The sequence below is a fragment of the Wasmannia auropunctata genome, unplaced genomic scaffold (assembly GCF_000956235.1).
Source record: "Wasmannia auropunctata unplaced genomic scaffold, wasmannia.A_1.0 LD336106.1, whole genome shotgun sequence".
Lineage (NCBI taxonomy): Eukaryota > Metazoa > Arthropoda > Insecta > Hymenoptera > Formicidae > Wasmannia > Wasmannia auropunctata.
Window position 1 is genome coordinate 5,693,471 of NW_012026784.1, and position 16,282 is coordinate 5,709,752.

A 16,282-nucleotide genomic window follows, 5' to 3' on the forward strand; every position below is an offset into this window, starting at 1 on the left:
CGCTGCTATTCTACGTTTACCTATCGCTTTGCAATTTTCTCTGGCCAAAGGATCGTTATCATCGAATTTCAGAGTCTTGTAAAATTAATTTCAACACTTCTCCTCTGTTAAAATCCTCCTTTTGTACTTTCTCGAGCTTCCCGTAATAAAAATGAGATACTTATATTCTTTAAGTCTTCGTCTTTTGGTAAAATAAAATGTAGCTAGGAAAAACAGATCTAATGTTCAATTTGACGTGTCAAACGCATATTATTACGTCTTCGTATTCAATTGGGCAAATTGCGTCGATCTTCGGCTATTATCCACCTAGTTATCTGTACCTAGTTTTATTCGCGTTTAGCATCATGTATTTCGTATTCGTCGTAAAAAGAACCTTTAGGAGAAGGGGATAAAAAAAATAATCCTACGCGGATTATGTATAACGGGTTGGTGCGCATGCGAGTGACGTGAAGTTTTATTGAATTTTACAACATAGTTCCTCGCGCAGCGGAAGGCGATAAGAAACGTCGGTTGGCCGCCGATGGAGCGTATCGTCCTTCGTATCGGGACAATACGGTCCGATTTGCACGCGCGAACGGACTGAATTAGACGTCTAGCTGCAAACGTCGATCGCGCGTCGCGCGTCCATTAGCCGTCCTCTCGATTCGCAATTACGTCACTAAACGCGACCGTGACGGGAGGACGAAAAAAGCGACGCTGGAACAAGGACCAAAGTCGCGGAAGGTTTGCGCGCGCGTTTGCGCATGCACCTGTTGGCGCAGAGGCTGCTGCTCGACTTGTGCAACGATGCAGGGGATGCTCGATTCTTATTTACTCTCGCACGTCAAGCCTCGGCCCGCTAATCTCGGCGCGACCTATTAACCCTTAGACGCGTGTCTTTGCGCACGGCTCGCCGCAAAAGCCCCCGACCTTTATAGGAAATTGTTATATTTCGAGAGTTGCTCGATATTAATTCCCAGAATAGGATTTTTCAGAATCTTTTTTTTTTCGCATGCAAAACATAACGTGGAATTTAAATAATACCTTGGAATAGAGCTTTTTTAATTGAGTGTATATATATATATATATATATATATATATATATAATTGAGTATATGTATATAAAGAGTATCGTCTCGCAATAGGATTAAGCTTTACGGCTTTGATCACTCTGTAAGTTTAATTAGATTTCTGTAATTAAATTTAAAATATATATACAATATATGTAGGTATATATATATATATATATATTAATAAATAAATATATATATAATTTATTTCTGTTTATTTTATCTATTTATTTTATGTGTAATTATGTGTAATTTAGTGCTTTTGTTTAAAACTCTTGCGTACAACCGCGTAAAGTGCGATGGACTGAAGTGGCACGATAGAAACTAGAAACTGCTGTTCGACAATTGGTCGAATGAAAGCCAACGTTTGCATAAGCACGTGCACTAACAGAATCTCCATTACTCCGCGGCTGATTTTCGTAATAGGTAGCCATCGCGTAGCGTACGTATGCGTATATATTATACTCGCGATGGAGGGTGTGTGGGGTGTGTTGATACGCGTATATGTACATACATACGTGCGGGATAAAACGCATTCAGATTCCCCTGCACACGTACGAACCCCACCCATTTCCACGACCTCTATACGTGCCTGCCTGTATGTGTGCACCTATCCACCCATATACCCACACGTTTCTATTTGCGGTGCAAAACAACCCCCCGAGACGAGACACGGGGTGCTTACTCCATAAGGGTAGTTTGCGTTATAGTGACGGATTCGAGCGACTCGCGAGAACGAGACACAGGGTCAGTAGGTTATCGATGTTCCTCGGTCATACATAAACGCCCTTCGTACACAAGAGAACGGATCATGCGCCCGCACAATGCACTCGTCGAAAGTTCAGGCATTTACATTACAGCACACACGGCCACCACCCCGTTCGAGCGAGGATCGAAATTCGAGGAAAGCGGATCCGTGACGACGACCCGCGCGTGGGCGTTGCGTGATCGCTCTTTCTGCCAAATTGGTCATCCGCGAATGGGACATCGGCTCGCGATTATCGACACACGTACGCGTGCATTTCCGTTTCCTCGATTCGCGCTGACCTCTTTTGCAACGCCGTCGTTACACGATAGGCGTGGCCAGTGCGAGAGCGCAATTTGTACATCCGGAGATAGTCCGAGAGTTGCGCAATTTCTCGTGCCCCAGAACTACTTTCCGCTTCTAATAGTTATTAGAAGCGGAAAGTAGTTCTGGGGAATTGTGCAAACGTTTGCGAAAATGTACCTGCGTGTATTAATATCGTCGTGTTGATAAAGAAAGTAGAAATATAAAAAAAAAATTCGAAATTTCAATAATAAAAAGATGGAATATAAATTCAACTTAAACCTATTGAAAGATTCAATTAATAGAAATATAGAAGCTTTATTTATGATATTGATTAAAAAATTATAAGATTAATTTGGTTGATTTAAGTTCTTGGGAACTACAAATTATCAAAAAGATTATGTCAACCCAGATAGCACAGAGAGTAGTCAAAAAGAATACAGTCGTATAATGTCATTAATTCTGAGTTAATTTACAGATTCAAAAAGAATTCTTTTTCTAGAAGTTCTGAAAAAGAATTCTTTTCGCACCTGAAAATGAATTCAGAATTGATGACACACGACTGAATATATACGAATGAATTCTTTTTGAATTTTCTGTGCTATCTGAAAATATTCAGTTTATGAATCACATTCGCAAAGAGATTTGCAGAAATCGTGTTTCTTTCGTTACAATATGTCGACATAGAATAACCAATTACAAATCGGAGCGAACGAACGAGAGGTAATTTGTTTTATTGCAAAAATCTACTCTTATCTACTGCGATTTGAAGTAGCTTTACAGCCTTCGGAAACAGTTGCCGCCATCGCTCATCGATTTGAGCTTTCGCAAGTACAGCTGGGTACTTCGCTCCATTTTAAATCACAAATGGATGGTAAGAGCGCGAGAGAAAAAGAATCTTCTCAAAGGGCTTTAAGAATAATGCGTCCGCGCCACATCGCGAGTACGCTTTTGTGGAAAGTTTTGCGTTGTGTGCGCATGCAACGGGGGCGAGAGATGAAAGAAGCCAAGGTAGCAATAAAATCCGTGTGAAGCGATTTTTCTATTATAAATACGAAGGACAGAAGCCGCGATATTATTATCAATTATTATATTTAATTCATGATTTAATTACTATTTAAAGTGATAATGTAATAAAATCTGAATAAAATAAAAACATGTAATTATAATTATTTCGAAAAATGTTAAACTTTTTTGTTAATAAAAAAAAATTTATAATTTTGATTTATATGATTAAATGTTATATACTTTTATTTTATTTTATACATATAAATTAATATATGTGCCTGTCTATTTAGTTCAATGTGTTACTTAATCAAAAAATTGCGTTATACACATTTTATACATAGTACAATTTGTAAAATGTGTTTTTAATATTTAATAAATATTAATAATATTAATTAAATGTATTTTATGTAAAACGGAATTAATAAAATGTTTATGCATACGTATATTTTCTTTATATGTTGTCTCACAAAATCTATTTCAGTTAAATCAATAATCACAGTCGCGTTTCGCGGTCGATGTGCATTACCGTCTCATATTTAATTAATACTAAAATACGTTATTAATTAGATTTAATATTTAGCACGGCATGTCCACGATTCTTAAGTGCAGAATTAAGTATTAATCTCCGCAGCGATAGCAATTATCGATTATCGGAGTGAATTAAAAGAATACAATGTATTAATAATCTATGACATAGCTTCGCGGCTACCGCCGGCGGCGTAGAATTATTCGGGACTAACGGGGGTACATTCTAGACATGCAGATATCAACGCAAGACATCCAAGTGGGCCTTCGCCATGTATCATAGCCGCGCATAGCATGAATACGAACTGGATGCGCTATAAAGGCACCGCTCGAGTGGCACTTGGATGTATCAGGTTGATAAGGTCAACGAGTGCTTGGATAGACTCACTTCGGAAGACGTCAAGTAGCAGAGCTTCGAGTCGGTGCTCTCCAGTGAGGCTTGTTGAACGATTCCGTATCTGCCATCCCGGTCGGACATATAGTCGGATCTGATGCTGTCCTGTCTGTCGAAAGTACCTCTGGAATATGCAACACATTCAACTGAACACCACGACCAGTACCACAAAAGCGTGCAAGATAAACGTCATTCAATTACAGACAAACTCTCTTCCTCTCTTTCGCGTTCTCTTTCAATAAAAAAAAAAAATAATTTTTAAAAGACAGATCGATATTGCAAGATTTCTTGATCGATATTGCAAGATTAATTCGTAGCAAATTTTTACTAATCTCTCCTGCACATGTAGGTTTATGCAATTTTGATTTTCAGTTCAAGCTTTATAAAAATATTAAAGAGTAGAGAGCTGTAATTTCGGACGTTACACATACGCGGCAACCATTTTTAAATTATTTCACGTACAGAGCGTGTTCTCGATTCATATAGATGAGATATAAAATGTGATTGAGTTATATCAAACAAACTGGATCATATCTTATTACACGTTCAAATTTGGTTAATATTCGCAGTAAATGCAATTGAGTTTCCAATGCTGCCACTGGTAATGTAAAGAATACTATAATATTATTAATAACCGTTTTCGCGACAGTACAGAGACCAGTACGAGATGTGCGATAAAAGCAGGAGGGGAGCGCAGAGCACAATGAAAGTATGGAAGACAATGCGAACAGTATATGGCAACAAAAGGTAGATGGTAGCGAATGAACGTCAACTATAAGAAAAGAAACACTAAGCTACAAGTACGCATTGTGTCGAAAGAGTTCATGTCCTTTAACTTTTTTAGCTACGGATATCTATATTTTCTTTTTACAGCGTACTCATTTTAAAAAAAGTCATCGACAGACTAATTAAGAATTGATGTGTTCTATATCCTTTAAATGCAATAAGAATCTAAATTATATGATAAATGTGATATATGAAAAATGTTACAGTTTGAAATTGTGAATATGTTCAATCTTAAGATAACTGTTAATGATTTCTTCTGCGGCGAAGCTAAGTCTAGGTGTCTCACACCTTCGCCGGTGATTATGCATAATCGAAAAGTTTTCAAAAAATCAACAAATAATCATAAAATTTACATAGATATATTTTACACCTGCGTTCATCGTACAATCACCAATCATGCACCAAAGAAAATTCGCAATTTCTTCCAGATATCTTTCCCTGCATTCTTAATAATCTCTTGCACGCACCGTCCTTCTTTTAAAATTACGTACAGCTCTTCTAGGGGGGAGTGTCATTGCTGCTCGGACGTGTAACTAAAAGTAAAACCCGATCAAAGAATCTAGCCTTCGAACTCGTGTTGAGCTCGTGTTGAGATTTTTTTTCGAGGATCCTGCACGAAGATCGTCGTTTCGGTAACTCGAGGGCCCCGCGTGAGGGATCTGCCTCCCTCACCTTTGCTCGAGCGAGTCAGTCCGGTTGGACTTGTAACCGCTATCGTTGAGACTGCCCTCGTGTCTCAGGGACGGCAGAGAATCCCAGGGCGATTCTCTCTTGTGTCCCGAGTATCCTGGATTTATCGAACTCGAGGCGCCGGAGCCGAAGGTCGAGCTGCCGGACTGCCAACCGTCGGAATGCCGGAACCATTGTGCGCGCGCGGACTCCCCGATGCAGCTGGCGCATCTGCAAGTATTGTGCATCATGTAGTTCGTGTAGTTTGTACATCGATACGTCACGTAACTATCGCATTTTGCGGAAAAAGACCCTTGTATTTAGAAGCTCCGCTTCGGCGTAAATAAGACATAAATTTTTATACATACACACAAAGTTTGAGTAAAAAACATCTAGTATCATTCGATAAGTTGATACGAGAATAATTGTGAGGAGTCATTTGACTTGTACAATCAAAGAGTTAATAGAGTAAAACGTTAACAAAGTACGATATTTCTTACAGCGTATTTCTTATTGCGTTTTTTTATTATTAGTAACAACATTAACATAAGGAATTCCGAGCTCGAATAATAATTCATTTAGTTTATAGTTCTCCCTTCATACCTCTGTTAAGATTAGTTGCTAATTGTAATAAGAGAAACAGTCAGTTGAGAAACAGACTAATGTCTCGTTGGTGTACAACGAGAATTTGTCGATCTTTAATTATTAATATTGGACAATCGAAAAAACCGTCAAAGTTAGAGAATGTATTTCGGCAAGAAGTAAACGCTCCTTCTTGCCGAACATCATCGCGTAAACGATATCCAAGTACAAGGGATTAAACTGCGTCCGCGTCGTAAGCACGGACGACGCGCAAGTACCGTGCAGGTACGGGTGACAAGTCCGAGGAGAGCACGCCGGACTTCTTCGCGTCGTCGTCCTCCTCGCCGAACAGCTGGAACTTGACGTGTTTCTTGCCCCGCGACTGATCACCGGACCCGTCGTCCAGGATCCGGTAGAACACCTTCTCCGGCAACTTCGGCAACTTCGGCATCTTCCTCGGTATCTCCCGTCGCCTCTCGAGCGAGCTGTATTTACGCTGCAGATTGAAGCTCATCGTCGCTCGACTTAACTCGACTTACTACACTGTCGAAAGCGTCGTTCGCGAACGTCGGATATATTTGCGCCACGGATCACGGCGGCGTCGGCGTCGATCAGTACGTCAATTAATTCGAACGTTTGCACTAGGTAACGAAGGGGATGATTATCGCCGGTGCGTCGAAACGGTCGGTGGGGGGGGGGGTGCGCTGTTTGCGCACGCGGCAACGCGGCGCGAAATAATTATTTTCTCTCGTTCCGTTTTTCGCGCCGCGCCGCACCGGCCGACCCAATCACGCGCGACACGGACGAAATAATTATCCTCGTTGCATTTGTTTTCGAAAGCGCGTCGATGTGTATTTGCGTTACGGCCGAACGTGTCAGTGGCGAAGTGATTATTTATTTCTGTTCTCGCGCGACTGACAGCCGCGCTCTTCTCGACGAGGCGATTACCCTCGTCGATTCTCTTTGGACATTATTTCCACAACGGCAAGATAAAGATATCTCTTCTTTCGGCTTACTCTCGAAATTGCTTTTCTCTTAGATGTAACAACGGAAATCTTATCTCGCTTAATTTGAATTTTGCATCGATTAGTTTAAATTCTCAGCGACAGCGAGATAAAGATCCTTCCTCCAAGTCAAAGTGATTTGATTTCTGTGTGGCTCTCGACATCGATTTACTGTCCTTCAACACACTTCGCACTATCATTTATCACCACGTATATGTACTGCAATCGGTTCATTTAACGATTCATTTCAACGACGTTTCTTCGCACACCTTATGTTTACCAAAGGTTCACGTGAGCAACTGCACTCGCCGCACCACCACGCAACCGCTCGGACCACCACATGAACCACTCGCACCAGCATAAAACACGACACGACGCGAGGCGCGCGCAATTCCTTGTCGCAAGACCCCGTCTCCCCGAGCCCGATTCGTCGGACGCGCGATTCTCGATACACCGGAAGTCAGCCCGCCCGCGCCAGGGTGATTCGCGCGCGGGCGAATTTCCTTGACCGCGCGCGCGATTCTTTCTTTCTTTCTCTCGTCGGGGGGCCTCGCGACAGCATGGAACACCCTTCTTCTTCGCTCTTTCTCACCGTCCAGCTGAAGCCCACTCACGGACTTTCTATATTTATCACGAGTGCGGCTTGCCGCCGTCAGCCGCCGTCGCTGACCCGTGATGCACAACGCGCCGGCGGCGACCGGCGGGGATGATGATGCATGCATGCGCCGATATATTGTTGCCCGAGCGGGCTCTATCGAGAGAGGCGTACCTTCGATAGACCTCGATAGACGCCACGCGACGCCCGTCGACGCGCGCGTCGCCTATCGATACCCTCTCTCACGGCGGCACGTGACATTCTTTTTTCCTCTGCGCTGCCCGTGGGCTATCGATAGGCGATAGCCACATCCGGTGATATTATATTCAGGTCGCCCTTAATGGACCCGCAGCACGTCTCATTGACCACCACCACCGGCGGCCGCAGGGCACAGCTCTTTAAATGTCAAAGTCTCGCAACGGCGACTTTCGCGCCTTTTTTCGATGAGCACCCTTCGGCAATCGAAGGGTCGGCTATTATCGGGCCCAATCGCGCGCACCGTCCGCGTTAATTAACGTTGTACTACTTGCATGAGAGACATTTTAATGGAACAAGTGGAGAGCGTCAATGAATTAATCCAGATCATATATAAAATTCCAGAAGATACTCGAAAGATGTTCAAATTTCATGAAAATAATTGGATAATAATTAAAAGTTGAGAATTGAATTTCTACTGTGCCGATGATAATAAAAAGTGATTATATAAGTGATTATGAAATCATATCTAATGCGATGCCTTTAGTGAACTGATATCTACTGTCGAGAAAGTATTTTTATTGAATAATCAAATCAGGAGAATACAAGAGTTCGCATATTTTATGTTATTTTATGTAAATTGAACGTTTCTAATTCATTGGCGTACCACTTACACGTCAAAGATTATATATAACTTTTACATGCAAAGTATTCTAAGCTTGAGAAATCTTATTCTCTTATTCTGACTGGATAGTTCATATAAAAAGACGCGTGTTCTATTTATATTCTCCGTATCATCCAGTTAGGAATAATTTTCGTTCCGACAAATGGAAAAGCGCGATAAATCAAGCGGATGCGTGAAACTCTTTACGGTGCAAATGCTGATTTTAACGAGGGTTGAAGCGGTGGTTTACCTAGAATTGTAGTCGCTGAGATAGCCGCGATCGGGATCTCGCTCCCTCTTCTCTCTCACCATCTCGTTGCGATCGCTGTAATAGCCGTCGCGGCTATCCTTGCTGTTCTGCCTTTCGTTGCAGTAGCGGTACGACAGCGGCAGGGTCGACGACTTGTTGGAACTGGAGCCTATCACCGCGATAATTGGTTACAAACGGAAAAATAGCTGAAGCTCGTGCATTTTTTTTTTCAATTCTCAGCATACGTTCGACTTACGTCTTCGTGAAGCGTGAGGCGTGCGCTGAACGTTCAACGGTATGTTTTCCGCAAATTCTGAAAAAAAACGAAGAAAGTCTTATTTCAATTATTCGTGACACGGCACAATCCTTTACAATCAATTATTTCAATAGTTTTATCATCTTGATAAAAAGTTGGAAAGGTTAAAGTTTAATTAATTCGTTCACTTGAAAAGAACACGGGTCGGAGGGATACGCAAAAAGACTATGTTTCTTGAACACTAGAATAGCACGTAATTATCCTCCTGAAATTTAATTTCTCAAATGCCATGTTATACGGAGACATTAAAAAGAAATTTTGCCAAATCTTCCGCTGAGAGAACGTTATTCATTCTTTAATTTCTTGCAATGCACAGTACAATACAATGCAATGTAATTTCACGACGTAATGCACCTCTTAAACTGAAACTCGACATTAAAGCGAACAATTGACAATTACTAAAAGACAAAAAAAACTTGTAAGAGAAAAATAAATTTTTATAATCGATCGAAAAAATCTGCATTCTTTCAATGCGAGCGATTAATCAAGCTTTCATAGTTTTCGTTATGAATATTAATTAAGCCCTTCTAAACCAGACCTGATAAAAAATTATTTAACAATTGGCTTTTTTCCTTGCCGAAGATATGAAACCAGGTCTCACCCAAGTTCTCCATGCTCTGCGTGAGCAGAGCCTCAAACGTACGTAGGCTGTAGCTCTCCGCGTCCATGCCCTTGGCGAGGGTGTTCCTGAGATGCATCTCGTACTCGAGGAGGAGCCGGCTGGTCGGGCTGCCGGGCGTCGACACCGACTGCATGCCCTGCTGATATGTCTGGCCGCCGTTGCAGCGGCGGGAGTTGCAGTGGTTCGGCTGCTCCATGTCGGAGTTGCCGTTCGACGAGCTCGGCGTGGTGGCGTAGCACTGGTTGTCGAACATGACATTGTCCGATGGCGGCGACATGTCACCTGTGCACCGATTACGTTCCGAATCTAAGTACGTCCTGCCTCTGCCGCCTGCGGGCAGAGAGGTGCAACCGAGAGTGCAGGATGTACGACGGGCGTGATGAGACGTGTGCGGCGCTGATCAACGGGACGAGAGACGTGTGTGTTCAAGTTAGCGTTTCGGGGCGAAAGCGGGCGAACGCGTAACCTGGGAAGCGGTCGGTCCAAGAATGAATGGTGAGGCCGACGTGAGGCCGCCAGGACAATCACGTTGTCCCCTAGTGCGCATGTTACGTAAGACAGTCAGGAGCAACAAAATGTTAGGGGGTGCTGCAAAAGGTGGTGGGTGACCCCGTGACTTTCAACGGGATGCAGCCGGCTGGCTGCCGTACTGTGCGTTCTGTGCGCATGTTGAACTATATACCGAGGGTGTAACTAAAGGTTACGAGGGACGGACAGACGTCAGAGGAACAGTCACCGGTTAGTCGTAAGGACTTCCTATAGCGTTACGCGTTCGCCAGTATTATATGGGGTCAGGCAAGGGGTGAGACCACGTGCAAGATCGATCGCGTAATTGTCGATGTGAACTTTGTCACCTTTTTACTTTTTGCCACTTCAAAATCACGCCCGATTAAATCCTGTCATTTCGCGATAAGTAAAAATTATGTTATAATCTTTTGAAAAATTGTGTGGAAAGTTTCGTATTTTCAGAAAATTATGCGATCGATCAATTGCTTTTGAACGTTTTCCTTGTTGAGAACTTTATACGAATTGTGATAACTTATTTCATAACTGCTCCTTAAATTAAAAAAGATTTTGAGTTTTAATTTATTTTTAATTCGACTGATTAATTTTATGAAATTGTCAACAATTAATTATCTCAACAATGATAGCGTTACTTGGTTTAAATTAAAAAATTTAATGTTTTAAATGACAAATTGCAATATATGAAATTAATGAAATATTTTAACATTAATCGTCGATTCATTAAATTTAAGTAATTAAATATTTTTATATCGTAGATATGTATCGTAGGTACATTTATAGACATTTATCAATTGTGAACGTGCAGCGAAAATTTAAAATGCCAGGGCGACATTGAAACAATTGAAAATTGCCTAGAAAGAACACAAAAAAAATTAGCTAACGATAAAATAAGTTAACGATATCAGCAAGGAGAAATCGTACCGGAGTATTGCCGACTCATGTCGTGGGCGCTCCTGGAACCCTGGAACTTGTTGTTGTAGGGCGCGCGATATGGATGCGCATAATTCTCGTTGTCGACCTCCTGCATCATGTATTTCTGATTGTTATTGCTCGGATGGTAGTGATAGCTGTGGTGACTGTGACGTTTTCTCGTCATCTCCGGCGACGTCACCGGGCTGTCGATACTCGGCATCGGCTTCAGCATGCGCTTCAGGGTGTTCGAGTCCAGGCTGATGCCGCCGTTCTGCGCGTTCTCGATTCGCATGTCGTCGGTGCTCTTGCTCTTCGACCGGTGACCGTGGTTGTTGTTGACGATGTTGAAGAGATTGCTGTGCTGCATCTCCAGCTCGGTATAGTCGGCCGACCTGGTATGGTGGAGCTGCTCCTTGCGCAACGAATGCAGCGACCTGCTCTGCAGAGTGCCGCCAGCCTGGGTGCCCTCCGACTTCAGCATCTCGATGCCGTTCTGCTGCGTGGACGTGTCCTGGCTCTTCTGCTTCTTCGGCGATATCTTCGTGGAACCTTTCTCGTCGGGGCTGTCGATCTGTGGAATGGGCGTGAATTATTGTTAAGCTCAAAGACTGTATTTTCTAATTTTGATAATACACGATTTATAGTTTGAAGTTTCCGTAAAATATTTAATTTTGTATAGAACATTACTACAGCAAAAACGCAATAAGAAACATTTTTCTTAAAATTAATGTTTTACTCAAAATGTCAAAGGAATAAAATTTTGCTATTAAGAAAATAATAAATAAGCAAAATTTTTCTGAAGGGATTTATAATACTTTAAAATTAAATATTATTAAATTAAAAGATTAAGTTATTTTATAAAAATAAATTGAAATAACATTATTAAACAAATAAAAAGAGAATAATTGATTTTTTTACGAATTTCGAATTTGCGTTAATCTTGAACGTAATAAAGAAGATGCCGAGATTAATGCTTGCCTGCGACCCCACTGTAACTGTTCCGATTCCAATGTTGGCAGTCTTCGGAGTCGTTTGACACGTCTCGTTCTGCTTGTCTTTCTGCTTCAAGTCGCCCGCCTTTGGTGTTTTTCCGGGTGTCGCGCTACTATTGTTAACGTTGTCGTAGAGTGACGCGCTGGATGTGGCCGCTGTTATCTTGTCCCGTCCCGGCGTCATGTCCATCTCCGTGGTTCGCCCCATGGTCCGCGGAAGTGTAGATGGCCCTGAAAATAGCACGGACAAATTTAACGTAAGTTATAATTATGCCAATTAATTTGTATTGCAATAAATATTTATCATAACAAAATTTTTCTTCGTTTTATAATGTTCTACCTTGTGTATCAAAATTATGTGTACAAATTATATTAAAAAATAATTTTAAAAATACGTTTATAATTATTTCATTCTAAATGACATAAAAATGAATATAAAGAGAAAATGCCTACATGTGAGCCGACACAAGATGTAAATGTGCACAAGATAATACTAGATACAAAAATTATGTATATAAAAGAAGACCCAATAATTTTGGGTCTTTTTAAAAGAAGATCCAAAACAGGGTCGAAACATTTATAATTTTTGTATCTATTTGTTTAATGTGTACATACACACATTTACATCTTGTGTCGGCTCATATATAGGAATTTTCTCTTTTTACTATTTGATTTAGTTCACATTGAGCCCTATACTTTCAAATTTAATTTGAATATAAAGAAATGCAATGTATAAATATTTAATAAAAGAATAATTTATAAATCACGTACCGCATGGACTTCGGTATCTGGTGTCTTGGCTGCGCAGTCGGGCGAACTGTTCCGGCGTCATGCAGGTGCACTGAGGCTCCCGGGAACGGCTCGGTGAGGCCGGTGTCGACAGCGGCTTTCGGCGTGTCTTGATCTTCTGCTTGTTCGGTGGCTCGAGCTTCAACGAGTAAGAAGAGGACGCTTTCCTTGAAATCTTGAACGACGGTGACTGTATGGAAAATTAACTAGTGACTGCAAATGACCTAAGAAGTCGAATCGGACTTGTATCGGACTTGTTGTGTGTCGCCCCTAAAACATCTCCGCTCAACTTCCTTGCGCGCGACCCGGGAAGGAGAAAGGAAATAGGCGGAGACGCGTCGAGATAGTGATAGCGAATCAGGATTGTGGCACTGATGTATAATGTAACAAAATGCGTGTCTCTGGTGTGATATCTCACTAAACTTACGCAGCATTCTCTGAATTGCTTCGCGTCTATGGGAGACGTGAAGTTCAGCCCCCACGTGTCATTTGTCACTGTGTCCTTCCAGTAGACGAAGCACTCCGACGCTTGGCCGATGCGCGTACCTTAAACACAATTGCGCAATGTTAATTATTGCAGGTTAATTATTACTCGTATTGAACTCCGTATTAATTCCGCTGTCTTTGTCGTCGCGATATTATCCTGGAAGTAAAGTCAGTTTGTAAAGATAGATACATCTTTTTGTTTTTTTTATACATATTTTTGTTCTTTTTTTACAAGTACACGTTGCTGTTCTTCCTTCTATAAAGAATCGAGGTTTAATTAGAGTAATCTTAAAATACGTGTGATAATTATGGCTCACCTGGCTGGACCAACCGCACGTCTAGAATCTTATCGACCTGGCTGTTGTACGCAGTGATATGGAAGACGCATTCCGGCGAGTCCTGGATACAGGTGATGTTCACCGGGACCAGATCCTCGGACACCTGCTGCCACTTGACAGTCCCACCGCCGCTCGAGTTTACATGGAACACTTCGGCCCACAGCCTAAAAACTCTCGTCAATTACATCGTGTATTATGGCAACGGAATTTTTTTTTTTTTTAACATCGACACACAGTTAAGGAAAGTTCTAAGGAAAGAAAGAGTAGAGCAAGCGTAACGCGAAAAAAAATAAAAGAAAAGTGAGAAGAGACCATATAATCCCGTGTACATATTCGATTTTTCATTATATCTTTCTTCGTCGATACTACGTTGAAACTGCATAAAAATATTTCTATATGACGTCGGTCACTTTATTTTGAAACGGATAAAACAGAAAATCGTCACATGCGTCGACGGGAAATTACATATACGTTACGTGCATGCAACATCTACGTTTACCGTGTAAACCGTCGTTTCTGTTCTTTCTGCATTAAAGATTACACGATCCGCGGATATTTATTTTTAATTCCGAAGAAATAATAATACGTCATTGAATTTTGCATACCGACCGATGGACGAGAAAGTAACGATACTAAAAATACTAATAGTCATGCGAAGCGTACGTGTACGGGTGAGGTGTAAAGTAGACAAGATATATATATATATATATACGTGAAAGTGTGCAATTGAGAAGTGTGTAAAAATGTAAAAACGATAACATGGCCAGGGGAAAAAGCATTCAAAGCATAATTTTTTTTTCCATTTCACTTAACTCAAATAAAATCCAGGCTAGTAGAGCAAGGCAAAAAATAGCAGAAAAAAGAACGGTTACTTGCAACTGTTATCCAAACATAAAACGCGATTTTCTTAACGCGTATTATTTCTTGAGCCATAAACGGAAATGTATCGAGATCGACCACCAATATTACTCAAAGTTAACCAAGCGCATCGCGATTCCGAATAAGAAAAACGAGCTATCGGCCGTGATAAATGGGCTATCAGCTCCGAACAACCGGACAAAAAGCAGAGGAGAAAAGCGAAAGGGAGGTGAGGACCAAAGACGCAAGCGCGGTTAAATAAGACAGCGAGAAGAGAGGGCAGCGAAAGAGATAAAATTGAAAAAAAGGGAATTTAATAAGGAAGATGCTAGACGGTCTGGGTGACGTGAATAAAACGCGACGTCTGATCCGACGTTCGGCTGCAATGGTATACACAGCTTCTCACCAGATGCTGCGAAATAATGTATTAAACCCGGATCTTCGTTTACTGCATTTTTTAATAAACGCTTGAGAGCGCTTGCTAAAATAAGACCAATATGATGATATCGCGATAAATTGTACTAGTCACACTTGAGTCACAAATCAAGATTAGGCTCTCAGGGGAACTGCCTGCTGTACAAAATGATTTTTCTTAATGTTACGTACAACAGGTTTCTCAACGTTAATGGAAAAATAAATTTTTAATTCAAAATTCTAAAAAGAAACATTGGAACATTGTATAGACGGACAGTCATTAATTTCATTCGTGGGAATTTTACAACTTTCTTACGTGACTCTTTAATTGCTTTAATTATTTTTATTGTAGACACTAGACAAATGTAACCACATATACATTTAATTTTATTATGTTCTTTAATATAGTTTACATTAATTAAATAATTAAATATCTAAGGATGATGTAAAAATATTTATTCTCATCACCCAGCGCATCTTTTATTCTCATGCCGTTTAGAGATATCAAGCAACGAAGCAAAAAAGATAGGGGAAGAGAAAGATAGAAAAAGAAAAAAAGAAAGGAAGGAAGAAAAGATAGAGAGAGAGAAAGAGAGAGTCAGTATAATGCATACAGTCAGGGGTGTATGGTAATCATTGAAGAGAAAGAGTGGTAACATGGTCGAATGGAGAGTGATTGAATGGTTGAATGGTATGGTATGCGCACCTCTTCCTCTCTCTTAAGCTTCCGCACCTGAGCAAGTGGCCAGTGTCACCCCTGCGTCCTCCGCCGCCGCCCATTCCGCCCCTGGCACCGGCCTGCCATGGGCTGTCCTCGTAACGATACGTCTTTGATCTGATTAGGGGTGCGCAACTGCAGGAGAGCTTGTTGCCCATTCTAACTGCTCTTATTCCGGCTTAGATCCCGCCACCTGCCTGCCCCGCCGCCACCACCACCACCACCACCACCACCACCACCACCACCACCACCACGCTCTGCCTGCGTCACCACCACCCTGTACTCGTGATGCCCGTTCGTGTTTCCGGCTCGACACGCCTTAGCACGTATCCGCCCGTCCTGTCCTCCCCGTTCCTCAGGATATCCGGCCTGATCCTTCTCGCGCCGCGTATCTATATATTTTTCCCCTTTTCTCTATCTCTCTCCGCTTTACACCCCCTACGGTTCCTCTTTGACACACTTTCGCCGGGGCTGGCTTGTACGGCTTGTCTCTGTCGACTTTTGGCACCGATTTCCACGACGCCGACCACGGTCGGCGGTTTG

General features: G+C 41.7%; 1 protein-coding gene across 1 annotated transcript in view; it reads right to left on the reverse strand.

Moving 5' to 3' along the window:
• LOC105454495 overlaps positions 1-15,897 on the reverse strand; it is a 33,378-nt gene extending 17,481 nt beyond the window's left edge. The window contains exons 1-12 of the mRNA XM_011697138.1: positions 15,816-15,897; positions 15,755-15,785; positions 13,729-13,922; positions 13,353-13,471; positions 12,908-13,115; positions 12,123-12,367; positions 11,154-11,715; positions 9,687-10,037; positions 9,026-9,082; positions 8,770-8,938; positions 5,483-5,710; positions 4,019-4,148 (exon numbers count right to left, since the gene is read on the reverse strand). Coding sequence (XP_011695440.1) covers positions 4,019-4,148; positions 5,483-5,710; positions 8,770-8,938; positions 9,026-9,082; positions 9,687-10,037; positions 11,154-11,715; positions 12,123-12,367; positions 12,908-13,115; positions 13,353-13,471; positions 13,729-13,922; positions 15,755-15,785; positions 15,816-15,897 — 2,376 coding nt within the window. The remainder of the gene's footprint in view (positions 1-4,018; positions 4,149-5,482; positions 5,711-8,769; positions 8,939-9,025; positions 9,083-9,686; positions 10,038-11,153; positions 11,716-12,122; positions 12,368-12,907; positions 13,116-13,352; positions 13,472-13,728; positions 13,923-15,754; positions 15,786-15,815) is intronic.
• Between the last annotated feature and the right edge of the window lie 385 nt (positions 15,898-16,282).